General features: G+C 45.9%; 1 protein-coding gene across 2 annotated transcripts; it reads right to left on the bottom strand.

Moving 5' to 3' along the window:
* Positions 1–12,283: 12,283 nt before the first annotated feature.
* On the bottom strand, positions 12,284–25,782 carry PLEKHB1 (pleckstrin homology domain containing B1). 2 transcript variants are annotated; one of them, XM_040258802.1, is made up of 8 exons: positions 25,629–25,763; positions 24,256–24,331; positions 22,740–22,892; positions 22,040–22,142; positions 20,872–20,911; positions 18,100–18,204; positions 14,106–14,205; positions 12,284–13,537 (listed from the first exon to the last, which is right to left on the bottom strand). In XM_040258802.1, the coding sequence occupies exons 2-8, from the start codon at positions 24,290–24,292 to the stop codon at positions 13,401–13,403; spliced, it is 675 nt and encodes a 224-aa protein (XP_040114736.1). In that variant the 5' UTR covers positions 24,293–24,331; positions 25,629–25,763; the 3' UTR covers positions 12,284–13,400. The 2 variants fall into 2 exon arrangements, with proteins under 2 accessions (XP_040114736.1, XP_040114735.1); XM_040258801.1 differs by lacking the exon at positions 18,100–18,204 and having other exon boundaries at positions 25,629–25,782.
* Between the last annotated feature and the right edge of the window lie 921 nt (positions 25,783–26,703).

Here is a 26,703-nt window from a genome sequence, read left to right as displayed (position 1 = left end):
CCATAAGCTAGAGTAGTTGGATATCTGAAAACTGCCTCAAAAGAAAAAGTGAATACCATTTGAAGCAGAAATACTTAAAAAGACAACCAATAATTTAAATATGGCATGATAAATATTAAAGAAATAAGATAATGGTAATACGTGGAGCAATAGTGAAAAATAACAAAAAACACAACCATTAAATGAAATATATAATAGCTGAAATAAAAAATACAGGTAAGTAGTAGACTGGATTGCATTGATTGAATTAGCAAATTAAATTGAGCCGTTTCATTAGACAGCAAAGAAATAGAAAAGTAAAGATTAGGAATAGAATAATATACATAGCAACATTCAGAAATTCCAGTAAGGTAAAAACCAAGAAGAATTATAAAGTACTGAAAACAAAGAATTTTGAAGATAATGTTTATATAGGCATCTGTGTATCTTCTGAAAGCAGTTTCTGAAATGGTATATCTGCCTCTAGTATTCATATTCATACATTTCATTATCCTTTCCCCTAGAATATAGTCTGCACCTGGTGACTTGCATCTAAGGAATAGAATACAGCAAGGGTTGCATCATCACTTTGAAGGTTAGATTATGAATGATTGTGGCATTTGTCTTGTCCACACAATCTGACTCCTCATTTGCTTCTATGCAGCAATCTGCCACATTTGAGCTGCCTGTGGAGAGGCCCAGCAATGAGTTGAGGGCAGCCTCCAGTCAGTGAAGAACTGAGGTTCTTAATTAGGCAGCCTGAAACGAACTGAACAAAAAGTAAGCTACAGATTGAGAAAATATTTGTAGCTTGCATGCTTGATAAAGGACCAATATTCAAAATACATGAAGAACTCTCATAAGTTGATAGGGAAAAAACCATGAAAAATGTTTGACATCATTACTCATTTGAGAAATGCAAATTAAAACCACAGTGAAATATATATCAGAAAGGCTAGAATTAAAAAGATTGGTCATACCAGGTGTAGGTGAAGACGAGCAACTGGAATTCTCATACTTAGATATCTGAGATTTTGGAAAAACAGTTTGGAAATTTCTTTAAAAGTTAAATATTTATATAAAGTTTCCATTCCACACCTAAGTACTTACCCACAAGAAATGAAAGCCTGTTTCTATGCAAAGACTTGAACACAAATGTTCATGGCAGTTTTGCTTGTATTAGGCAAGAACTGGAAATAACCCAAATGTCCATCAAAAAGTGGCTATGTAAACAAATCATGGCACATACTATGGAATCATATACAATAAAGTAGAAGGAACTATTGATACCTGCAACATAAATGAATCTCTGAAATTTATCCTTAGAAAAAATTATTCAAAAAGAAAAATATGTAAACTATTCTAAACAGCAATCTGTTTCTCCCTTTCCTTAGTCCCTAGTAACCTCTATTCTGCTATCTGTGTATTTGCCTATTCTGGGTACCATATATAAGTGGAATCACAACACTTGTCCTTTTGTGTCCCCCTTCCTCCACTTAGCATGATGTTTTCAGTGTTCATTCATGTTGTAATGTGTATCAGATTTGCTTCCTTTTTGTGGCTAATATTCCACTGTATGTATATACAATATTTTGTTTACGCATTTATCCACTACTGATGGATACTTGTGGCTATTGGCTATTTTACACTTGTGGACATCTTTTGGCTATTTTAAATAATGCTGCTGTGAACATTAGTGTACCAGTCTCTTGAGTCTCTATTTTCACTTCTTTTTAGTATATAACCTAGGAATGGAATTGCTGGATCATGTGATAATTCTATATTTAACTTTTTGAAGAAATGCTAAACTACTTTTCATAACATCAACACAATTTTATATTCTCAAGCAGTGCGTGAGGGTTCTCATTTCTCCACATCCTCAACACTTTATGTTCTGACTTTTTAAATGATAGCCATCCTAATAGGCATGTATTGGTATCTTCCTCATTGTGGTTTTGATTCACCTTTCTTTAATGACTAACGATGTTGAACATCTTGCTTACTTGCCATTTGTATACATTCTAAGTTCCTTGCAGGCTCTTTTACTGAGAGATTTTGGAGGTATGTATTGAAGTCTTTTAACCATTTTCAAATTGAGTGGTTTATTAATATTTTTGTTGCTATTGAGTTAGGAATTCTTCATATAGGCTAGATATTAATTTGATATATGGATTTACAAGTATTTCCTCCCATTCTATGGGTTTTCTTTTCATTCTCAAATAGTGTCCTCTGATGCACAAGTTTTAAAATTTTAATCAAGTCCAATGATCTTTTTTGCTTTTTTGCTTATGTTTTTGGTGTCATATCAGAAAAATCCTTGCCAAATCCAATATCATGAAGATTATTTCTTACGTTTTGTTCTAACAGTTTTATAGTTTAGCTCTTAAAGCTTAGATCTTTGATCAATTTGAGTTACTTTTGTAAATGACATAACATAAGGGTCCAGCTTCATTCTTTTTAGCATATAAATACTGTTTGCGTAGCAACATTTATTGAAGACTGTCCTTTCCTCATGGAATGGTCTTCACACTCTTGTTGAAAAGTGGCCATATGTGTGAGGGTTTATTTCTGTGCTATCTGTTGTGTGTCTGTCCTTATGCATTACCACACTGTTTTCATTACTGTAGCTTTGTTGTATACTTGGAAGCCTGGAAGTGTGAGTCTTGCTTCTTTGTTCTCATCACTTTGGGTAGTTTGTCATCTTAAGTTTTCCAATCCATGAACACAGGATGTCTTTTCTGTATTAGTCTATTCAGGCTGCTATAACAAAATACCACAGACTGGGCAGTTTATAAACAACAGAAAATTTACTGCTTATGGTTCTGGAGACTGAGAAGTCCAAAATTAAAGCACCAGTGTGATCACCTGGTGAGGTGCTAGTTCATTGCCATAACCTTTTCTTTCAATGAACTCACAGGGTGAAAGGCGTGAGGGATCTCTCTGGAATCCCTTTTATGAGTAGTCCTGTTCATGAAGGTTCCACCCTCATGACTTAAGCATGTGCCAAAGCCCTACTTACTAATACCATCATCTTTTGGAGGATTTAATGTATAAAATTTTGGAGGGACACAAACTTTCAGACCATAGCATTCTGCCCCTGGCCACCCAAAGTCCATATCCTTCTCACATGAAAAATACATTCATTCCATCCCAGTAACCCCCAAATCTACCTGTTCAAGTACTGACTCTAAAGCCTAAATCTGTGAAATTGTTAGTCACTCAGTCGTTTCTGACTCTTTGCAACCCCATGGACCGTAGCCTGCCAGGCTCCTCTGTCCATGGAATTCTCCAGGGAAGAATACTGTAGTTGGTACCCACTCCCTTCTCCAGGGGATCTTCCTGATCCAGGGATTGAACCCTGGTCTCCTGCATTGCAGGCAGATTCTTTACCGTCTAGGCCACCAGTCTCATCCAAATTAGAAATGGGTGTTGACCTAAAGCAGACAATGCGAGTTACTTCTCCAGGGGGGGATAAAAAGGCTTTATTCAGAATCAGCAGAGAATTGCAGTTTGGGATCTGCAACTGTGGCAAGTCCCTGCGTGGCAAGGGAAGGAGAATGGTTTTTTAGTGGGGAAAAGAAGGACTATGAGAAAGTTCATGGCTTTGCAGAGTCTGAGAGCTCCCTCTTCTGGTCTCCTAACTCTGACGCTTCTGTTTATTAATTTTTTTACATGGGTGAGATTCAGTGTTGATTCAACTTATGAACCCATTAAGTCAAACAAGTTATGTGCTTCCAGAATACAATGGTGGGACAGGCATAGGATAGACATTCCTACTTCAAAAAGGAGAAATAAAGGAATTCCTTTGCGGTCCAGTGGTTAGGACTTCATGCTTTCACTGCCGAGGGCCCCAGGTCAGTTCCTGGTCAGGAAACAGATCCCACAAGCCACGTGGCATGGCTAAACAAAAGAAGAAAGGGGTAACAAGTCCTAAGCAAGTCCAAAACCCTAAGGTACACTGGGGCAGGGACCTGCACTTTGGACTAACTGGAGTGGCCACATCCCGGCTCTTGTGAGTTGGAATCTTGTGCTTGTGGCTCTGGAAGTGGAATCTCACACTCAAAACTGACTCTACCAGTTTGGGGGTTTGAGAGCAGTCCCACCCCCACAACTCTTCTGGGCTTTGCCATCATAGGAGCTCTCTGCTGTACCCTAAGGTGGTTCTCTGATGGGGTTGCACACCAGAGGCCCAGAAGGGTCCATTCTTTGGAATCTGGGTGGACAGAGCTAGCTACACCTAGTACTGTGGAGAGTTAGCACCTGTGCCTTCTGAAAGAACTGCCACCATGGCCTGCACTACACCGAGGGCAGCTGAGGGGCTAGATGCCAGAATTTTGGGGATCAGATCCTGCAATGTGAAAGGGTACCAGGCAGCAGAAGCCTCTCCTTTGAAATTAATCTGTCCTTATATGCCCTTTCAGTTTGGGACAGTGATGGCAATGCCTTTGGGGCCATTCTTCTATTGCCTTGGACAGTAGGTCCTGTCTTTAGATGACCAACCAATCTCCCCATTGTCTAGAATAGCTCCTAGCTTCTGTTGAAATGGTAGCTCCATATAAATCTTACCAAATCCTGCCACACCCTTTGTATTCTCTCTTAAATGAACTCTCTTATTCAATATGAATAGGCTGAGAATTTTTCAAATTTCAAGTTCCTGTTTCCCCTTTGATTAAGAATTTCACCTTTTTATTATTTTCATTTTCATTTCACTTCAGTGCACCACATGGCATCAGCTATCTTAGTTCCACTCACAGGGATCAAATCTGCACTCCCTGCAGTGGAAACACAGAATCTTAACCCCTGGACTGCCAGGTTAAGAATTCCACCTTTTAAATCATTTCTCTCTCGTCATATGTTAAAAATGAAACAAACCCCAAATGGAGTCACTTGCACTAAGCCACATGTCAACAGGACTTAACCTAACCTAATTGCAGTTTCAGCTTCTTGGAATGTGACCTTTAACCACTTGACCTGGAATTACCTGGTCAGCACTAGAGAGATAACCCACCCAATAGATCCCATTTGTCCCCTCTAGGAAGATCAATCCGTTCTTTACTAGAAACATTTTTTTCCCACCCCCTGTTGCCTATAAAAGCCTTCTGTTTTGTAGAGGTCCTCAGAGTCCCTTTCTATCCACTAGATGGGTTATTATTAATGGATCAGTGAATAAAGCCAATTAGAGCTTCAAATTTACTCAGCTGAATTTTGTTTTTTAAACAGATTTGCTGGCAGCAGTTGAACTGAAGGATACTTCTGATGGCTTTGGGGATGACGAGAAACACAGGCAAACCCATGAACCCTTTTGAGTTCTCTGTCTTTCTCACCATTTCCAAAGATGGTGGGCAAGTTCCTCTTGTTTCTGAGCTTTGCTCTCTTTGCATGGAGCTCCCAATCTACTTTTTTTTTTTTTTTTCCACCATTCCCTATTTTGAGTGGAAAACCCCATCATTTGGTTCTAGCCCCAGATTCCACATCAGGGACTATTGGTGGTTCCTGACCACAGTTCAACTGGGTCTGACTTAAAAACCGGACTGGGTCCATTGTGTTTTGTGTAGGTAAAGGCTATTGCTAATGGAAATCTTGGGAGCAGCTATAAAATTGTTGGGCATGGGTTGAGCATTTAAAAGCTGATAGAGCACTTGCCACCAACGCAGAGACTCCTTTGTTAGGATAAGCTGGTCACGGAACAGGTTACATTGACAACAGGTCACCTGCCAACCTTAAGAAAATTTCCATGCAAAAATGCACTGTAAAACATCACACAATTCCCAACTCAGCTGCACACCTTTTTTTTAAATTTTTATTGACATATAACTGATTTACAATGTTGTGTTTCTGCTATACAGCACAGTGTGTCAGTTATACATAAATTCACTCTTTTGCATTTTTATTTTTTAATGTTTTTGGTTTTTTTAATATTTATTTTTAAAGTTTATTTTGGCTGTACTGGGTCTTGGTTGCATCACACAGGACCTTCAATCTTCATTGCAGCATGCATGATCTTTTAGTTGCAGTATTCAAGCTCTTACTTGCAGCAAGTGGGATCTAGTTCCCTGACCAGGGTTCAAACCCCCACCCCTTGCACTGGGAGCATGGAGTGCTAGCCACTGGACCACCAGGAGGTCCCTATCCACTCTTTTTTTTTAGATTCTATTCCCATAGAGGTAGGGCTTCCCATAGAGGTAATTACAGAGTACTTTAGTAGAGTTCCCTGTGCTATATGGTAGGTTCTTACTAATCATGTTTTATATATAGTAGTGTATATGTCAGTCCCAATCTCTCAGTTTAAATGTATTTTTGACTGCGCTGGATCTGTACTGCTGCACGCAGACTTTCTCGAGTTGCTGTGAGCAGGAGCTGCTCTCTAGTTGCGGCCCGTGGGCTTCTCATTTTCTCTTGTTGCAGAGCACAGGCTCTAGGGTGCAAGGGCTTCAGTAGTTGTGGCACTTGGGCTCAGTAGTTACAGCTCTCAGGTTCTAGAGTGAAGGCTCAGTAATTGCAGCTCAGCTCTCGGGTTCTAGTTCTAGCCCTATTTGTGAGGGCTCTAGTAGTTGCCGCTCTGACCTCTAGAGTGAGGGGTCAGCCCTGAAGCATGTGGAATCTTCCCAGACCAGGGATCAAACCCATATTTGCCACTTTATAATAGGAATTGCCTTTTCTCCTGTTTCCAGTAACACATTCTTTATTTCCATCTGAGACTTCATTACAATGGTTTTTTCCATCTGTATTTCTACCAGTATTCTGGTCACTACCACTTAAGTATTCTTGAAAAAGAGAGGCTTTCTTTAAGCTCTCCTGAGCCCTCCGAGTCCATTCTTAACAGTATAGGCTTTTTTTCTAGCACATACTTCCAAACTCTTCCAACCTCTGCTTATACCCACTTCCAAAGCTCTTTTCTGTATTTCTAGGTATTTGTTATAGCAGCACTTCCACACCTTGGTATTATTTCTTCTCTCTTAGTTCTTTTAGGCCACTATAAAAAGATACTACAGATTGGGTAGCTTATAAACAGCAGGAATTGATTGTTCACAGTTCTGGAGACTAAAAATCTGACAAGATCAGGGTGCCAGCATAGTTGGTTGGATTAGGGCCCTCTTTTGTGTCACTGACTTCTTGTAGTATCCTCACAGGGCAGAAGGGGCCAGAGATCTCTCTGGAACATCTTTTATAAAGGCACTAATGCCATTGATATAAGGGTTCTGCTCTCATGATTAAAGCACTTCCCAAAGCCCCATCTACTAATACCATAACCTTTAGAGTATAAGGAACCTTTAGAGTATAAGGATTTTTTTTTAATTAAAAAAATTTATATATTTTTAAATTGACATAGTTGATTTACAATGTTGTTTTAGTTTCTGGTGGGATTTTAATATATGAATTTTGGGGTATAGAAACATTCAGACCATAGAACTTTGCATTTGTTTATGTCTTAATTCTTTTCAGCAGAACTTTTCAGCATACAAGTCTTTCACCTCCTGGGTTAGGTTTACTCCTAAATATTTCATTCTTCTTTTAATTAATTTAAAGTGTTTTTTGCTTTATTGCGTCTATGTTGCTGTGCACTGGCTTTCTCCAGTTGCAGCCAGTGAGAGCTACTCTTCACTGTGGTGTGTTGGCATCTCAGTGTGGTGACTTCTCTAACTGCAGAGCATGGGCCTTAGGGTGTGTGGGCCTCAGTAGTTGCAGCACATAGGCTCTAGAGTGCAGGCTTACTCAGTAGGCTTAGTTGCCCTGTGGCATGTGCAGTCTTCCTGAACCAGGGATTGAACCCATGTCTCCTGCATTGGCAGGTGGATTTTTAACCACTGGGCTGCCAGGGAAGTCCAGTGTTGTGTTCTTTTTGATACTAATGTAAGTGGAATTTTTCCCCTTACTTCTCTTTTCAGATGGTTTAGTACTAGTGAATAAAATGCAACTGATTTTTGTGTTGACTTTGTATCTTGAAACTTTGCTAAATTGGTTTATTAACAATATTTTGTGGAATATATAGCATTTTCTACATTTAAGATCATGTCATCTGTGAACAAGATAATTTTATTTTCTTTCCAATTTGGATGCCTTTTATTTCTTTTTCTTGCCTAATTGCTCTGGCTAAAACTTCCAGTAGAAGTGACAAAAGTTGGCATGCTCTCGTTTCTGATCTTAGAGGAAAGCCTTTCAGTCTTTCAACACCAAATATAATATTTGCTGTGGGTAGTATATGTAGTATTTATCATGTTGAGGAAGTCCTATTCCTAGTTTCTTGGGTGTTTTTATCATGAAAATGTATTGAATTTTATGCTTTTTCAGCATCAGTTGAGATGATCATGGTTTTTTTCCCTTTGTTTTATTAATAATGCTGTTGCTGCTTAGTTGCTCAGTCATGTCTCTTTGTGACCCCATTGACTGTAGCCCTGCTCGCTCCTCTGTCCATGGGATTTTTCAGGCAAGAATACTGGAGTGGGTTGCCATTTCCTTCTCCACAGGATCTTCTCAACCCAGGGATCAAAACTGCATCTCCTGTGTTTCCTGCATTGCAGACAGATTCTTTACCCACTGAGCCACTGGGGAAGCCCTAATTTTATTAATGTAGTGTATTAAATCGGAGAAGGCAATGGCACCCTACTCCAGTACTCTTGCCTGGAAAATCCCATGGATGGAGCAGCCTGGAAGGCTGCAGTCCATGGGGTCGCTGAGAGTTGGACACGACTGAGCGACTTCACTTTTCACTTTCATGCATTGGAGAAGGAAATAGCAACCCACTCCAGTGTTCTTGCCTGGAGAATCCCAGGGATGGGGGAGCCTGGTGGGCTGCCGTCTATGGGGTTGCACAGAGTCGGACACGACTGAAGCATCTTAGCAGTAGCAGTGTATTAAATGGATGAATTTCATATGTTGAAAGTTCCTGGCACTACAGGAATAAATCCCACCTGATCGTTGTGTATATTCCTTTTAATACACTGCTGAATTCAGTTTGTTAGTAATTTTCTGAGAATTTTTATATGAATATTCATAAGGAATATTGATCTGAAGGTTTCTTGTACTGTCTTTGTCAGGCTTTGATATCATGTAATACCGCCCTCATGGAATGTTAGGAAGTGTTTCTTCTTCATTTTATGGGGAAGAGTTTAAGAAGTGCTAGTGTTAATTCTTCTTTAAATATTTGGTAGCATTCATCACCGAAGTCATCTAGTCCTGGACTTCTCTTTATTGGAAGGTTTTTGATTACTGATTCAATCTCCTTACTATAGATCTATTCAGATTTCTTATTTCTTTATGACTCAATTTGGGTAGGTTGTGTGGAATTTTTCCATTTCCTCTTTGTCATCCAATTGGTTGGCATACATATTGTTCATATTATTCTCTTATAGTCCTTTTTATTTCTATATAACCAGTAGTGATGTCTCCACTACTATTTTCTGATTTTAGTGATTTTAGTCTTCTCTCTTTTTTTCCCCCTTAGCTAAAGCTTATCAATTTTGTTGATCTTTTCAAAGAACTAACTTTTGGTTTCACTGAATTTCTCTATTTCTTTTATCACTGCTTTAATTTTTATTATTTTCTTCCTTCTCCCAGTTTTGGGTTTAGTTTGCTCTTTTTCTGATTCCTTAAGGTGTCTAGTTAGGTTACTGAGGTCTTCCTTCTTTTTTAATGTATGCATTTATAGGTGTAAATCTCTCTCATAGAACTGCTATCATCCTCCTGATGTATTGACTCTATGAAATGCCCCTCTTTTATTTCTGATTATTTTAGTCTTATGGTCTGTTTTGTCTAATACTACAATAGCTACTCCAACTTTCTGCTACCTACTCTTTGCATGGTATATCTTTTTTTTTTTTCAGCCTTGCTGCACAGCTCAGGGATCTCAGTTCCCTGACCAGGGACTGAACTCAGGCCCCAGCAGTGAGAGCACTGAGTCCTCACCACTGGACCACCAGGGAATTCCCTGGTGTTATCTTTTTCTGTCCTTTCACCTTCAACCTATTTGTGTATTTTAAAGTGTATCTTTTATACACAGTTACATAGTTGTGTCTTGCTTGTTTATTCTGATAATCTCTGCCTCTTAATTTATGCTTTTTGTCCACTTAAAATTAATGTAATTATAGTATGTTTGAATATGAGTCTGCTGTGTTGGTGTTTGTTTTCTTTGCTGCATCTACTCTTTAAATTCCTCTATTGGCTTTTTTAGCTTAACCTCTTCATATTATATTTTCATTGGTTGTTCTAGGGATTCCAGTGTGCATCTTTGATTTATCAGCATATACTAAGGTTGATATTACACTACTTCAATAAGGAAGGGGAAACTTGTCACAGTGTGACTGTTTTCCCACTCCCACCCCCATTCCCCTTTTCCTCTCTGTTTTTTTGATTCACTCATGATTTTGTGTATACTTTTGGCTAATTAATTCTTATTGACTAGTATTCCATTCTGTGAATGGAATATACCAATGAATCCACCTGTTCTAGAATTTGAGTTTTCTTCCAGTGTTTCTGTGACACATTTGTACCTACTGTTTTTAGGTGAATACAAGAATACATTTGTTTGAGAGTACCTGGGAGTAGAATCGATGGGTTAAGAGATACGCATATGTTTGGCTTACCTGATCAGTTTCCAAAGCAGCTGTACCAGTTTACACTTACATGAGATTCCCAGGGGTGTTCCACATCAGTATTTAATGTTGTCTTTTTCACCTTTAGGGGTATGTAGTGATATCACATTTTAATTTGAAACTGTAAAAAAACACTGTGGTGACCAGATAAAACAATATGTGGGCCAGATGTGATCCTTAGGCCAGCCACCTTCAGATCAAACTGCGTTGTCTGTAAGAATGAATGTCTGTTTTAATATGTGTGTGAATAATAGAATAATTGTCTGGAGAGCAACTGGAAGATTAAGTCATGCTGTAGTCATTAATGGAGAGATTTTGAAGCAAGGGAAGCCCTAGTGGCTCAGATGGTGAAGAATCCGCTGCACCTGAAACATCCATGTGCATCTTTCTCGCCCTGTCTGTGGAAGGTTCTCAGTAACCCGGCCCACCACTACCCCTTCTCATCACGCAACTTGCTGTGACATCAGACCATTGCCTGATTTCTCAGTACTCTCGAATCTAAAATGTTTTTAGGCCTTTGCATGCCGTCTCTTCTATCTGTTGTTTTTCCTTTCTCTGTTTGCAAACTCCCACTCACCTTTCAAGGCTCACCCTAAATTTTCACTTCCTATCCCAAAGCTTTTGCCACTCTCCTTGGCACAGTTGGACACCTCTTCCTCAGAGCTTCCACTGTACCATGTTCCTGTCTTACTTCATGGAATCATTGCTATTTGTTTATATATCCCTCTTAAGTTCATGTCTGGAAACATAACTGAGTTGGACATCTGATATTTTTGCCTCTCAGCTCTCACTTATTCATCTACTTCTGGAAACAGTGCCCTAAATTTCTTTTGGGACACTACCCCAGACCTGCTCTAAGCTCTGTTGTTTTAGACCATCTTTTCCAGATCACAGTAGATTCAGTGGCTGTAAAGATGGGAATGAAGCAAAGTTTAAGTGATAATATTCATGTCCCTGGACCACACAGTTTCTGGGTTCTCAGGTTTGAGGCCCAGTATTTTCCCTTGTGTGTGTGTATGTTAGTCTCTCAGTCGTGTCCGACTCTTTGTGACCCCATGGACTGTAACCTGCCAGGCTCCTCTGTTCATGAAATTCTCCAGGCAAGAATACAGGAGTGTGTTGCCATTTCCTTCTCCAGGGGATCTTTTGAACCCAGATCTCCTGAGTTGCAGGTAGGTTCTTTACCATCTGAGCCACCACGGAAGCCCCCTATATTTTCCCATCTCTGGCTTAAATCAGTTTGAGAAGGGATTTCTGTTACGTAACAGCCTCAAAAGGCCTGATTTAAGATGGTTGTTTCCTTCCGTAGGCACCTTGTCTCTATGAGTACAACTCATTGTCTCAATTCTAGAAGGATGGGAACCTACTGGAAAAGACCCTACCTAATACCACAGGATGCTCAGACAGGCAGGGCATGGCCTGGATCATGCATCAGCTCAGATGACAGAGATTCTCAGGCAACCTCTCCTGTCAAGCCCTCAAGGATGGCCAACTTCAACCTGCCAGCTTATAGTAGGAAAGCAAGGTCCAGAACGGTCAAGTGACTTGCCCCCAGAATTCCTCATGGCAGCTAACGTGCTGCCACCAGTTCTATCTGACCTCAGAATCCACACTCTTGTCACTATACCAGAGAAGGCACTAGTCAGTGCTGAGTCATGGAAATGTCCCAGGGAGACAGGGCACCCTGGGGGAACAAACAAAGCCAGAGTCAGGGCTAGAGCCAACCACACCTTTATTAGTTTCTGCAGCAGGGCAACTGGAGCCCCTATCTACAAGGGAATTTTAGCACGCTACTCTGGCTACTGGGCAGGAATGTTAGCATTTCTGCTAGTGACTGGGACAGGATGGGAGAGGAGACTAGAAGGGGACCAAATGAGACTGCTGGGCCACCTTCAGGGAGACACGTGTGGGGCCTCCTAGACTGAGACAAAGATGGATCAGGTCCCAGAGGTGAACACTGCCATCTCTCCCAGAGTGAAGCAAGGGACAGAGCCTGAGATGGTGACAGCCACAGCTATGGATAGAGGGCCAACCTCCTGGGGAGTAGAAAATCATTTATTGATGGAGGCACCAACCTAGGGGCAAGTCACAAATAGAGCTCACCTGCCCCCTAGCAAGGGGACCTCAGGTTCAGCTCAATTGCTGCCCCAAGTACCCTGACATGGAAAGCAGGGACTTTCTGAGCATTGAAGGAACAAGCGACCCAGAAATCTAGTAGTGGGAAAAATGGGGCTAAATTCAGGGGGTGTTAGGGTATTAAAACAGGCAATGTGTTCATTATAAGTGCAATCATGAAACTTCCCTCCAAAAGGCTCACATCTCCCCCTTACTCAGCACCTTCTTAGCCTGGAGGACCAGCATGATCTGGCCCCTGCCCACACCCCAGCCCAGAGGACTCCCTTTCAACTCTTTGGACATGCCATTATGTTCACAGCTCTGGACTCCTGCCAACAACTGCAGCCCTAGCCTACCTTCCTCACTCTGCCCTCATACTGTCAACAGATTGATAACTCCACTTTGTCAAGTGTCTCTTTACTCCTGTTTGTCCCCACCAAGCCTGGAGCTGCCAGAGGAAAGAACCTGATTCTTGTGTCTCCAGTGACTAGGGAACTTGAAGCCCCATGACTTGCGTTTTCTGTGTCCTGGTGTATTTGGGGGAAACATAACCAAATGTCTATAATAGATTTCTGGAATGTCTAGCAGTAGATAGAAGGATTTTGAGCTATGTTTGTGCCTGGGATAATAGCTTCCAAAGTGGGATCGGACTTGGCTAGTGAAAGGTGGGACCAAAGAGACAGGGGGTCTTTTTGGTCTATGCGTAGGGTCCAGGGCTCAGAACCAACAGGGCGACCACATGAGCGAGCCAAGTGCGGCACCTGTGGCGGCTCCCGCAAGCATGCCCATGGCCAGTGGGGCGCCCGCGCTGTAGCAGGGATCCTCCCGCACCACTACGTGCGTCACTCCAGGCCCTGCGGAGAGAAAATCTGTGAGGGCCGCGGACCTGAGAGAGCAGAGAGATCATCCGCCTCCTTCCACTAGGTCCCGGGCCCACTCTCTGGCTCTCCAGTCGGAGAAACTGAGGCCTTGAAACAGGAAGGATGCGCGCTCTGTGCCCACGGCTTCTATTCCCTGGATCTGCTACGGACGGTCTGGGACCACGGGGTTAGGGTCGACCGGCGAAGAAAGCGTGGGGTCTCTTAAGAATCTCTGGACCACACCTCAGGATGGGCCTTCCCAACCACTATGCCCTGGAGTGAGGGGAGGCCGCGTCTCCAGCATTAGCCACCAGGGGTCGCTACCAAGTCAGGAACGGGTATTGCCGGGCAGCCAGCGGATAGGGGCCGGCCTTGAGAAGAGGTCCGCTCTGGAGTGGTGAGGGGCTCTGATCCCAGGGCTGTTCTGATTTATGGGATGGGGAGGGCCTTGCAGAGGGTCCCGTTGGGAAAATACGTGGTCACTAAAAGGGTGGGGCCTGGTCCCGACTGACAGACCGTGGGTGGAGATATAGGCAGGGGCAAGGGCGGGCCGGAGACTTACCCGCGTAGGGCGGTCCATAGTAGCTGCGGACATACGTGGTCTCGTGCGCGTTTGGGGGCACCACCTCATAGTAGTCCTGGTACGGGCTGTAGACACGCACCTGGGAAGCCCTGCCTGGTCAGCTGCCAGACCAGGGGCCAGGCTTTGGTCCCCTACCCCTCACACCTGGTTCACACCCTTCTAGGCCCACAGCGCCACCTCACCAAATTTAGAAATGGATCTCCAGATAGCAGCAAGCTCCTGAAGAAAAGCCCCACCTCCCCACAAGACCGCTATTATCTAAAACTTCAGCTCCCAGTGAGGCCATTTTCCTGCCCCCGTTTTCCTACCTAGCCCTCCCCTGATCAAAAATTCTCCATGGCTCCCTACTTCCTTTGATAGATTTGCTATTGTCTGCTAGCAAATAGCAGCTTTCTAGTGGTCACACTTGGAGAAAGCCAATGGATTTCTCTACTCTCCCAGTCATGGAGAGGGGGTGCTGGACAAAGCCCAGGAAATAAAAGGGGGGTGTGGAAGAAGGAAGAGAAAGGAAGGATAAAGATGAGAAGTAACTAAAGTATTATTAAGCAACCATTATATTCCAGGTCCTGGGGGAGGAAATAATATGTTATTTCCTCTCACCCTTACAGCAGGCATTGTTTTCCACTCTACCACACAGCCAGGGGTGTAGGCTCAGAGGAGAACAGTCAGCATTCTCTCTGGGAGGGAGGAATAGATGTCCATGTTCCCTCCCTCATTAGATTTTTATCAATCCCTCAAAGCCTGACTCAAAGGTCACCCACTCCAGGAAGACCTTCTGGTCTCAGAAAAAATCCTTTCTTCCTGAGTTCTCTGTGACCTATGCTTGTGCCTCTTGTTCCTGGCCTTCCTCCTGACCTCTCCTGCCTGCACCACCGACGTGAGGTGTAGGCAAGGACTTTAATTCATTTGTATTGCCATCAGGGCCTAGTGACTAGCATGGAGTAATAAATATAAGCTGAATTAAACAAAGTTCCTAATTTCCTAAAAGACCTAACGTTCCTAAGTTCCTAAAGACCCTAAGTGCCTAAAAGACCCTCATTTTACCCAGAGGGAACAGACCTGAAGAGGGGGCAACACCCCCTTCTCTTCTGGCTCCCTCTTCTTAGCCCCTTTGCACCTTGTATTTCTGAGCTTTACACCTAAATGGTCCAGGTGGTCCCTTGGAAGCTCAGGTGTCCAAACTTAATGCATCTCACAGGGATCCCATCATCCTTCTACCCCCTCAGCCGGCTCTTCTGTAAATGCTCTTCTGTAAACGCCACCACTGCCCACTTAAACCAAGACAGCAGGTTGGCACTTTTGTCTTCACACACATCTCCCACATCACATTATCACCAGATCTCATGATTTTATCTTCTAAATATGTTCTGTCCATTCTCTTGTCCCATGCCAAGAGAATAAGCCGTTGGTTTTGGCATCTTGGAAATTGTGGGTGACCTTGAAAACACTTTTCAGAGGAGGAGGAAAGAAGGAAGAAGCCAGACTATGGCAGATTGAAGAATGGTTGAGAGGTGAGGGATGGAGTCAACATATCATGACATCTCTTTCAAGAAGTTTGGTTGTAAGGAGAAGTCCTCCAAGCACACCTTGTGATTTCAAATATCTATGCCATTTCTCTTTGATAAGGATGCCTTTCTCATCTTTTTCTATTCAACTACCTAACTTGTCTTTCACACTCGACTCAATATATCACTCTCTCTGAACCTCAGGTTTTGTTAGGGCCCCATCTGGGGCACCCACAGCCCTTAGAATTCCCTCATCACAGCACCAACCACTCTGTGGTTTTATTGTTGGTATCCCTGTGAGGTGTTTCTCCCATCACACTTGAAGAAAACACTCCCACCACCACCTGGGTCTAAAAATAGGCCTGACTGGAATATGGCAGGTGTCTAATATATTGAATTTATCTCGAGTCAAATACAGAGTCAGACTGGAACTATAGTCACCCAATTCTTAAGTCCAATTTCAAGTCAGGGATAATGATCAGACCCAGAGCAATGCAGAAGGCTCAGACAAACAAGGCTCAGTCTCAAGTGACTTTCCTGCTGTGCTCTTCCCCAAGGGTGATCCAATAGGGGTTTCTACTGGGGGCGACCAGGATCTGAGCTCTAAGCCTAGAAGGGACTAAAGAGATCTATGCTCTCAGATCCTCAGTTTTACTGGTTGGGAAGTTGAGGTCCAGAGCCTACATCTGCCCTGCAGTTGCACTGTGAGCCAGGGACCCTCCCAAGCCCTGAAGAAAGTGGAAAACACCACTTCATGTCTCTGTGGGGCATTTGTTTCTACGCTCCATGCCTAAGAGGCCCCAAGGTAAACTCATGTGAGTTACTTGGCAACAGGGCAGGGGACTTCCCAGACAGACCCTAAGGGTTTGATCCCAGATCCCCTCCCTCTCCCCAGGTCCAGCCCCTTTTGTAGGTGGGGACACGGTCAATCAGGAGGTCACATACAAATAGATCCCTCCCCTCAGAAAAGCTGTTGTACATTAATAATCATTTTACAGTATACAAATATATCAAATCATGTTGTACACCTTAAACTAATACAATGTTATATGTCAATTATAACTCAATAAGACTAGAAAAAAGGACACACAGAAGGGGAAAAAAGGAAAAGCTGTTGTGTATACGTAGGTTTATAGCTTTTAAAATTCTATTTTTAGGCATCTCCACTGTAAACAATTTGTATCCTAGTTTGGGTATGAGGATGTCTTACCCATAGATGCCTTAGAATTCTGGGCTGGGAATCACTGACGAATTAAGTGCTCCCAGTCATGTTAGATAACTTCTCAGAGCTTCAGTCTTCCCATCTATTAATGAGGACAGTCTTTCCTACACTGCCCACTCCCAAGGCACAGTGAGAATCCAGCAGAGCCACGTCTGTGCAGCCAGGTGATGCTAGCACTGCTGGGCTCAGTGGTTTTGCACATCAGAATTGTCTGGAGAAATTTCTGAAACCACAGATTTCCAAGGCATCACCCCAGAACTACACAATTAGAGCAGCCAGAGGTAGGATCTGAACATTTCCATTGTCTTTAAGTCCTTAAGTGATTCTAACGCACAGCTACATTGAGTGTCACTGTGTTAGAAAAGTTCACAATTGACCACAGGTGCTCTAACCTAAGCCCCCTCGCTGTGCCCACCTCATGCCAGGCTGAGCACTGGGGACAGAGAGAGGATTCGTCCCCAAATCCTGCTTTCTGGAAACACTGGCTGGGGTGTGTGGCAGGGAGACAGACACGGACTAAATTATAATATGCAGTAGTGAGGCCATCACAGGTTTTTTTACTCCTTCCTTTCTCCCTTTCTTCACTCATTCATTTGCCCATTAAGTGAACACTGCCTGAGGCCTTCTTGTGCCCCAGCTTCATGCACCAGGAGTAGGAGAATCAAAATAGACTGCCCACATCACTGAGCACTCATTGCACACCTGCAGTATACCCAGCACTGTGCCAGGCTCCCAAGGGGCACAGCTGACCTAACCTGATTCTTGCCTGTCTCGTGGGAGGGAGACTAGAGACAGAAATGAAGGAACTAGAAATCAGGCAGAATGAAGACAGTACCAGCATTCGTGCAGTGGGAGTGACAATGCCTGGAGGTTTGGGAAGTCCTCCCTGAGGAGCCGGCAGTCTTTGCGGGGCGTCTTAGAGGATTTTGTCAGGTGAGTAAGGAAAGTAAAGGTCTTTGCAGCAGAGAGGGCAGCATATACAGAGGCTGGAGAGAGGAAAAAGGTCTGGCACAGCTGGGAGCAGAGGACAGAGCAGAGCAGTTGGAACACAGGGGACGAGAGGGACGAGGTGAGCGAGTCTGGCCTAGGCCAGATCCCAGGGGCCTTGAAAGCAGGGTTGGTTGTCCTACGAATGGTTGGGAGCCATGGAATGCTTGTGAGCAGGGAGGGCATGTGGCTGGGCCCACTTTGGGAGGCACATCCTGGCGGCCAGAATGGTGGCAGGGAGGGCTGAACGCGCACTTACCCAGATCCGCCTCTCAACCTTACAGGGGCTCCACGAGCGGGTCACACACCTGACCTTGGGGCAAACTCGGCGGCTCCTGGGAGGGACGGTGGCTCCAGCTGGGGCCTGCTCAAGCCACAGAAACCCAAGAAGGGGAGGAAGGGGGGGTGTCAGAGGCCCTCTACATCTGGAGAGACTCAGAGCTCCTCACAGGCCCTAGCAAAGCCCTCTGCCAGCTGGGCAAGGGAACGGCTATCTTCTTCTTCTTCAGCCCACGGTAATGGTGGGGGGCTCAGAAGAGGTGGTGAAATTGCCAAAATTACACAGAGAAAAAGGATCAGTAGTGTCTCTCCAGAACTGGCCCACCTTCACCTGTTCCAGGCCACTGAGCTTCCCAATCTCCAGGGAGTACAGCATAGCTCCGATCACTGGCCCATCCACCTGCACCCATCACCCGTGAATGTGCCCCCCACCCCTGTGTTCTCTGGAACAGCCAGAGTCAGGGGCTCCTCCTGGAACCTCCACCCAGTGTAGGGTATAACCCTGCAGGATGTAGAGGGACGAAGCAGAGGTCACTCCTATGTAGGTACAGGACAGACAGACACAGGCGTGAACACTCAGAGGTGGGCAGACACTGGTACAAAGACACAGAGGCACAAATACACCCAGTTCGAGCAAGCCTAGGGACCAGAGGGAGGTGTGCATGTACGTGTGTGTAGAGCAGTGGGAGATGGAGTGGAGGTCAGAGCAGAGAGATGTAGGAAGCAGAGCAGCAGGAAGGTGGGCGCAGAGAAGGGAGAGGCAGCTTCATAGAGTCACAGAGTGCAGATGGCCAGCCCTCACCTACTTCTTTCTGACCCTCTTGGGTGAGATGACAGGTCTGCCCTGCCTCAGCCAGATTTGGAGCTCAGAGCCAGGTAACTCTACCCAGCTGACCACCACCCCAGCCTCCTCTTATACCGCCTCTACCCAGAAGCCCGAGTCTGCTCCCCAAAGCCTGACCACAGCCCCCCTGCTTAATGCCCTTTATAGTTCCCCACAGCCCTCAGGATAAAGTTCACTTCCTTCCTGGACTTCAAGGCATTTGTGATGTGGCTCCTTAGAGGTCACGTCTCTTATTTCTTTCCCTCCACGCTTTATCCTCCAGCCAGGTCAGACTCCTGGCCTTTAGATGTACGTGTCTGCACATACACATTTGTACATACCACTTACCCAGCTTTGCTCATGTAGCTCCTTCTTTGGATAATTCCCTTCCCTCAAAATCTCACTGACCTAGGTTCCAATCCACTGATTTATGACCATGAGACTTTGGACAAGCCAATTCCCTTCTGAACCTCAGCTCCGCTATCTGTAAAATGGGACTAAGAATACCAGCCCCTCCTCTTTCTTATTGAAGATTAACTCATACAGTGGATGCTAGGTTCTCAAGCACAATGCCCAGCCCTCAGCAGGCGGATACTGCGGGAGTTTCTAAATGTGTTCCAGTCTTACCTGCCACTTCCCAACAGACTTTTTCTCCAGATGAGAAGAGGCTCTACTGTGCCACAGGTAGAAGGAGCAGGCACAGAGTCTGGGGTCAGGCAGATGGGGGCTGAGGCCAGGCTGGGCCACCTTAGAGCTGGGGGCTTTGGGCAGCTCCTCAAAACCTCACCTCCATCAGTCACTGAGCTCTGTTGACTCCACCTCCTAAATGTGTCTTGTCCTCATCAGCTTGTCTCTGCCAGCAAGGCCTTAGTCCAGACCCCCAGCCAGATGCCCTGCACCTGTCCCAGCCTTCTAACAGATCTCTGGGCATCCACTTTGACCTTCTTCAGTCCATTCCCTACCTAGCAGCCAGATTATCTTTTTAAAACCACAAGCCTGGTCTTTTTAAAACCTTCAATGACTTCCAGTGTTCTCAGCAGAAACCACTCTCCTTAACTCAGCTTTTCGTGCCTGGCCTGCTAACCCTCCTTCCCCGACTGCTCTCTCGCTCCCTGAGCTGCAGTCACCCCAGCCTTCCTTCTGTTTGTCAACTTGCCAACATCATAACCTTTCTCAGGGCCCTTGCACCTGCAGCTCCCTCTGCCTGGAAAGCTGTTCCCCTCACCCCACCCCTTTCACCCAGTTGATCTCTGGTATCCTCCAGGTCTCATCTTAAGCCTTGTCTGGACTCCCACCTGGGTCAGGGCATCATGGTGGACGCACACTGAATGCACTCTGCTGTCTCTGTCTGAGCAGCTCCCATCACTGCGGTGGAACCACCAACTCTAATTTGTGACTTCACATCTATCTCCCCACTAGGCTGAGTCCAGGAGGGCAGGGCCCACATCTCCTCTGCTACCTTCTGATTATGGTCCTTGGCACAGTGCCTGGCATATAGTAGGAACTCAGTAAATATTTGTTATGTGAATAAATAAAGCTCAACCTTATCATCTGCAGAGGGGGAACAATAATCCCAACCTCACAGGAAGGCTATGAGAGTAGCTGGTATTACAACTATACCACACCTGACCCATAATGGTTGCTGAATAAAAGATAGTTCCTTTCCTCCTGCTCACATGCCACTCCCTTCAACAAGCCTTCTTGGAGGCCTCTCTCTCCCTCCAAATCTTTTGGTGAATATCTTTTATTCACCCATTGGCCGTCTTCCGTCCTTTTCCACTTGGGACTCAGGGCCTCTGAGTCTGCACAAGTCTATTCACTCACATATATGGAAACTGAGAACTCCTGGCAGGCGGGGACTAAGCCTGAGTCACCCTTGATTCCATGGCAAGTAGGGGTGGGGAGGAGACAGGGAGGAAGGGGGCTCACCGGCGTGGAGTTCGCCTCCAGCAGTGCCGTCTTCCACGCTCTGCAATGCAAACCCACGAGACCATGAGGAGGGAGTGCAGGAGAAGGGAGACTGGGCCCCACATTTTAGACTTTCCTCCCCTACCCCACCTCTAGCTCCAGTCCCTTGTGAAGGTGGAGATCCTCTTCACTCCCTTGGGAAGACAAAGGGGACCCTCTCAGCTGCCCCAGTCACACAGACAAGCCCCCAGCTGAGCTGCTGCAGTTCTATAACTCTCTTAGTCCATAGTCTCCTCACCGCTGGGGAGATTCCAGTTTTCCCATCTAGACAAAAGACAGTTGGGCTTGGGTGGTCCTTTAGTGGTTCAGATTCTGACATGCCTAGCCTGATCCTCTGGCTGCAGCCTACCTCCACATCCCAAACCTACAAACTTGGTTCCCCTACACTCTGACCCCAGAGCCCCGGGAACGCCTAGTGGACGCTGGACAATTGAGCCTTTGTTGGTTGCCATGGCACCTGGCTGGGGTGGACAAGGAGGCTCTGTGCTTTGTCTACCCCGAGCTCGGCTTCCCCTGCTCCCACACATCCCATCTCTTTCACTCTCCTATAGCGTGAAGGCCAACTGACCCTCTGCCAGAGAGTAGGAAGGGAAAGAATGTGAGTGAGCAAAAGGCGCCTGAGGAAGACACACCCAGGCTCTTGCAGTGTGGACCTGCGTCCAACACAGGGCGCCCCATGGGCTACCTCTCTCAGGTGCGTTAGGGTCTATCCCTCAGATCAGAGTACCCCCCACCCCAGGCCATTTTCTAAGAAGGGAGTGAGAGGAGGGCTCTCTGAAGATGCCACAGGGCTGTCTGTTCCTGTGTGTCACCCCAAGTGAGGGCTTACCTCAGAGGCTGTTAGATACCTGACCCTGAGGAATGACCAGGGACCACACCTGAGGCAGCTGTGCATACACTGCTCCCACAACAGTCTTGAATTCATCGGGGACCATGTCAGGACTTTACTGGATACCATACCAATCACCGTGAGTCATTCAAACCCCCTCTGCCCAGCCTCCACTGAACCACCATGCTCACTGGTCTTTGTCCCGCTCTCCTACCTTTAGGGTGCTAGCGGCTCAATGAGGAGGAAGTCATTGGTCATATTCCCGAGATACCGCCCCAACCTCTCCTGGGAGTGACTCACATGGCGTCATCTCTGGTCTCAGCACACAGGTGCAGGCGGGAGCCCTCCCGTAGGTTCACAGTCAGCAGGCCATCTCGGCTCCGGCCTTCTGGGGGCTGCACATCTAAAGGCCGACACACGCGTATGGGGTTTCCACAGGGCACAGGCCCCGAGTCTCCCCAGCAAACCGGGAACAAGAACAGGAACTGACTTCTCTGGGTCTTGTTGACTGGCCACTGCTGACCTCCTCTGATCTCACATACTTTCCTTGGGATTTTACTCAACTCTTTAGACCCTTCCACCTTTCCACATTGCCTGCTTCCCTAGCTAGGTACATCTCTCTCCCAGTTTCCCTGTTATAATTATGACCTGAGCCTTGGTCAGGGATATTTGCAGGGTAGCTCTGGGCCAGTTACTTAACTTCTCTGAGCCTCCTTATTTCATTTCATTTTTTCCCATTCCTAGCACTGGAGAGGGCAGGAACTGTGTCTGACTCACCTCTATGAACCCAGCATAGGGCCCAGGTTCAGCACAGGGTAGGAACTCAGTAAGGAACTCATTTCTTAACTTACACCACATAAACTGGATTTGATAGAGGCCCAGAAGCAATGTCTGTGGAAGGCCTCTGAAAGCTGCAAAGAGCCTTCCACCTGAGAATGGCAGGTGTTCTCAGACACAGTGGGAGGGCCGTGCCTGTAGTCAGAGAGAGAAGGAGGCTCACCGTGGCACTCTTGGCCGATCTTTATGTCGCGGACATTGAAATGGATGAGCACGCGGTCCTCCTCATCCTGGGCAGTCTCATCGTGGTAGTAGCCCAGGGTCCCATCCAGCCACAAGGCAAACCAGTTCCGCTTCCAGCGGCGGAGGATGGAGCCTGTGCGATATTCCAGACCCACAATGCGGGCTGATCACAGAGCCTGAGTGGGGGCAGGAGCCGTGGGTGGGCTCCCAGCATCCCCTTATCCCCAGCCTCCAGTGTTGTAATCACCCCTTCCTTGTCTGCTCCCTGAAATGATGGCAGGGCCTCTCTCTGTCTTGCTCACCCATTGCCTCCCATTGGGCCCTAACAACATAGTCAAGGTTCCATACATGTGCTGAATGGTAAATGAATGATCTGATTCCTTCCTTGGGGGAGGCTGGAAATCTTTTAAGTATCACAAGACATGTGATAGTATAAGTTCATATCCAATTGAACATTTGTTTCTATATGTACAGTTTGTCAGAGAAACAGCATTAAGTTGTTTTTGTATGAATGCAGAATAGGATTTTTGCAAGAATTAATAGAAAACTAGTCATCACATGCTTGCCTTAAGGAAACCTTCAGTTTCCATTGCATCCATTCTGCTGAGGGTTGTACAGTTATTGTGTACTTTAAAAACAAAGGCCCCGGGGGACAGTCATTTGTATAGTGTCAGTTTCTTCTGCCAAATGGAGAGCAGAGGGATTTTCCATAGCTCACCTCACAGATCCTAGAACCTAGCAGGACCTGGACTCAGTGTTTTCTGGACTGAATGAACTGAGGCTGGGTCATAGGGTATCGGGGAGCTCCTAGCCCAGGACAGCTCTTATTCAGACCATGACTCTGGTCAGAGGTGGATCTGGAAGACCGCTCTAGCTTTAGACATTTCGAGACTGGAAATCTTAACAGAAAAGGGTAAAGACTAAGAGAGCTTTTTACTTTACAAATTCTGTTTTTGCTCTTTTTTTTTTGACTTTACAAATTCTGAAGAACAGAGGCATTTTTCATTTTGTTCTGTGCCTTGTTCTGTGGCTAGCCCAGGGCCACAGAGGGTTAAACCCAGTCCCTGCACTCGGGCACTCACAGTCCGGAGACAGTATGAAGTAGGGGACTGGTGAGGCCCACAGGTAAGGACGATGAAGTATTGATCAGTGCTATAAGAGGGGTATGTGTGAGGCACTGGGAACAGAAAAGAGAGCTGCTACCCAGCTTGGTGCTACAGCAGGGGCTGCGGTGGGGAGCAGAGAAAAGGCAGAGAAGGCTCTTTTCAGAAAGGGACACCTGAGCTGGGTCTTGAAAAATAAGTAGTTTACTAAGCAGTCAGGAATGTGAAGGACATTCCCAGCAGACAGAAGAGTACGGACAAAGGAGGGAAGGATAAAAAGGGCATGGTTTCTTGAGAGAAGGGTTCACTGTGCAGGTCCAACAGGCCACTTCCCTCACCCCTGGCCCCAGATAAGGTAAAGGACAGACAAGGGCTTGGCCCAGGGTCACTCACTCTGTCTCCACAGCCAGCCGCCCCTCACCAGGGCCATTTCCTCAAAAGGACTCTCCAGGGTGGAGTCAGGCGGAACCTGTCAGAGGGATCACAGACTTCATCAGCTGCTCCACAAAGGCTCCCCTGAGAAAAACTCCCACCCCGGTCCTCCCTGGGGGAGCCACTGAGGAAAGGTTTAAGGGAGTGTGAATAAACAAACAAGGGCAAGCCTGCCTGTCTCCTCTCCATTCTTGGCTCCAGGCACATAATGAGAGCACTGTGCTTGTGGGGTCAGCAGGGCAGCCACACTTTGCAAATGGGGTGGGGGTGGGGGTGGGGGTCAGAAGCTTGGATTCCAGTCTCATCCCCATAACCTTGACCAAATCCCTTTTCCCAGCCTCCACATCTAGATCTGTATAAGGGTGTCCATCAGGGAGGTGGAGACTGGAGTGAGGAACTCTAAAAATGTTAGAAACTCTGGAATATTGAAATGCTGGCAGCAGAGAATAGTAGAATCATGGCAGTAAACAAGGGAATTTCATGATAAGAAAGCCCTCCTCACATCTGAACCCCACCAGGGTTTCCCAGGTGGCTCGATGGTAAAGAATCCACCTGCCAGTGCAGGAGAGGAAGGAGATGCAGGTTTGATCCCTGGGTCAGGAAGATCCCCTGGAGTAGGAAATGGCAACCCACTCCAGTGTTCTTGCCTGGAAAATTCCATGGACAGAGGAACTTGGTGGGCTACAGTCCCTGGGGGTCGCAAAGAGTAAGACATGACGGAGCACACACACACAAAGAACCCATTTACAAAGTGCACAGAATAATAGTTCAACAGCAACTATGCTTTATCGAGCACTGTATGCCAGGTATACTTCTAAAGTGGTTTCATCTATTACCTCACAATATTCCTTGTTATTTCCAGGAAACTGGGGCCTGGAGAGGTCCAGTCACTTGCACAGATCTTCTTGATTAGTAAGCAGTGGAGCCAGAGTTCACACCCAGCAGTCCTGTCTTCTAAGCATTATCCCCGTAGGAGTTTTTAAAACTCCCAAATATCCAGCCCATATCCCATAACAATAAAATCAGAATGTCTGAGGGCAGGAGGTAAGCACTGATAGTCTTCAAAGACCCCCAGGTGAGTCAATGAACAGTTTGGGCCCCACTGCAACTCCGTCCAGTGCTTGTGTGATGGAGCTTGGATTGGAATCCAAGTGCCCTCCCCGACTAACTCACACCTGTTGTTGCGTAGCAAGGGCTGGCTGGCACACCTGGGGTGGAAGGCCCGGCCTTGTCCCTGCTTCTCCGGCCGCTCCCTCCCATCTTCACGCTCTGACATAGGTCAGACAAGAAGGCCAGGTGTAAACTCCCTCTTCAGCCCCCCTTAATGCACCCACCTGTCTACACCTGTTGCGGTGCTGCTGCCAAAACGGCCGGTTACTTGATGCTGCTGCCGCCCAACCCGCTGCGCCTGCGCTTTGAGTGCCCCAAAGTGCCTGGGGCAATTCACTCTCCCCGCAGCAGCCCGGAGCCTAGCTGCCTCGGGGCCCCACCCCCCAGGGAGGGGCGGGGCGTGTAGCGACGGGCTGACAGAAGTCCTTCTGGGACTCGTAGTCTGCAGGCCTAGACCTGGGAACTATACAGCTTCTCGTGGGAGGTAGTAGCCCTGTGCCCACTCGGAGCACAGGTGCGAGGCTGCATCTGTGATTTTATTTTGCTATTGTCATTATGTTGTTCATTCATTTAGCATGAAATACTTTCCCCCAAGAATCTCGAGCTCTAATTTTCTAGAAAAATGTAAAACTACAGGGAGAAAACCAGGCTCCTAGTTTTGCCATGTTTTCTTGATACTCAGTTTGTGCCTGGCACTGGGCATTAGTAGAAGGCACAAAGAAACATCCGACAAGCCCCTTCATTTCCCAGTTTCCAGTCTGGGAAACACACAAAGTACAGTATTTATGTTCCACCATAAACACACAAAGTAGAGTATGATCTGACAATGGGAAAGTAGAGTTTGATGCTGATGAAGAGGTTCAGGAAGGCTTCCCAGAGGAGGCTGCAGGGTCTTGAAGGATGAGTATGAGTGTCTCATCACTTTATCGCAAATAGAAGGGAAAAAATGGAAACAGAGATTTTATTTTCCTGGGCTCCAAAATCACTGTGGACGGTGACTACAACCATGAAATTAAAAGACACTTGCTCCTTGGAAGAAAAACTATGACAAACCTAGACAGCGTACTCAAAAGCAGAAACATCGCTATGCCAACAAATGGTTTTTCCAGTAGTCATGTACAGATGTGAGAGTTGGACCATAAAGAGGGCTGAGTGCCCAAGAATTGATGCTTTCAAATTGTGGTACTGAAGAAGACTCTTGAGAGTCCCTTGGACAGCAAGGAGATCAAACCAGTCAATCCTACCGGAAATCAGTCCTGAATATTCACTGGAAGGACTGATGCTGAAGCTGAAGCTCCG

The sequence above is a fragment of the Oryx dammah genome, unplaced genomic scaffold (genome assembly GCF_014754425.2).
Source record: "Oryx dammah isolate SB20612 unplaced genomic scaffold, SCBI_Odam_1.1 HiC_scaffold_17, whole genome shotgun sequence".
Taxonomy (NCBI): Eukaryota; Metazoa; Chordata; class Mammalia; order Artiodactyla; family Bovidae; genus Oryx; species Oryx dammah.
The sequence above is the reverse complement of the archived record's forward strand: the minus strand, read 5'-3'. Positions and strand labels throughout refer to the sequence as shown.

Excerpts from the sequence above, each read along its gene's own strand:
- PLEKHB1 (XM_040258802.1), bottom strand. The coding sequence starts at position 24,292 with ATGGCCCTGGTGAGGGGCGGCTGGCTGTGGAGACAGA. Across the intron at positions 22,143-22,739 it reads GATCGGCCAAGAGTGCCACG|ATGTGCAGCCCCCAGAAGGC; the intron begins GTGAGCCTCCTT and ends GTCGGCCTTTAG. Across the intron at positions 13,538-14,105 it reads CTATGGACCGCCCTACGCGG|GGCCTGGAGTGACGCACGTA; the intron begins GTAAGTCTCCGG and ends TTCTCTCCGCAG.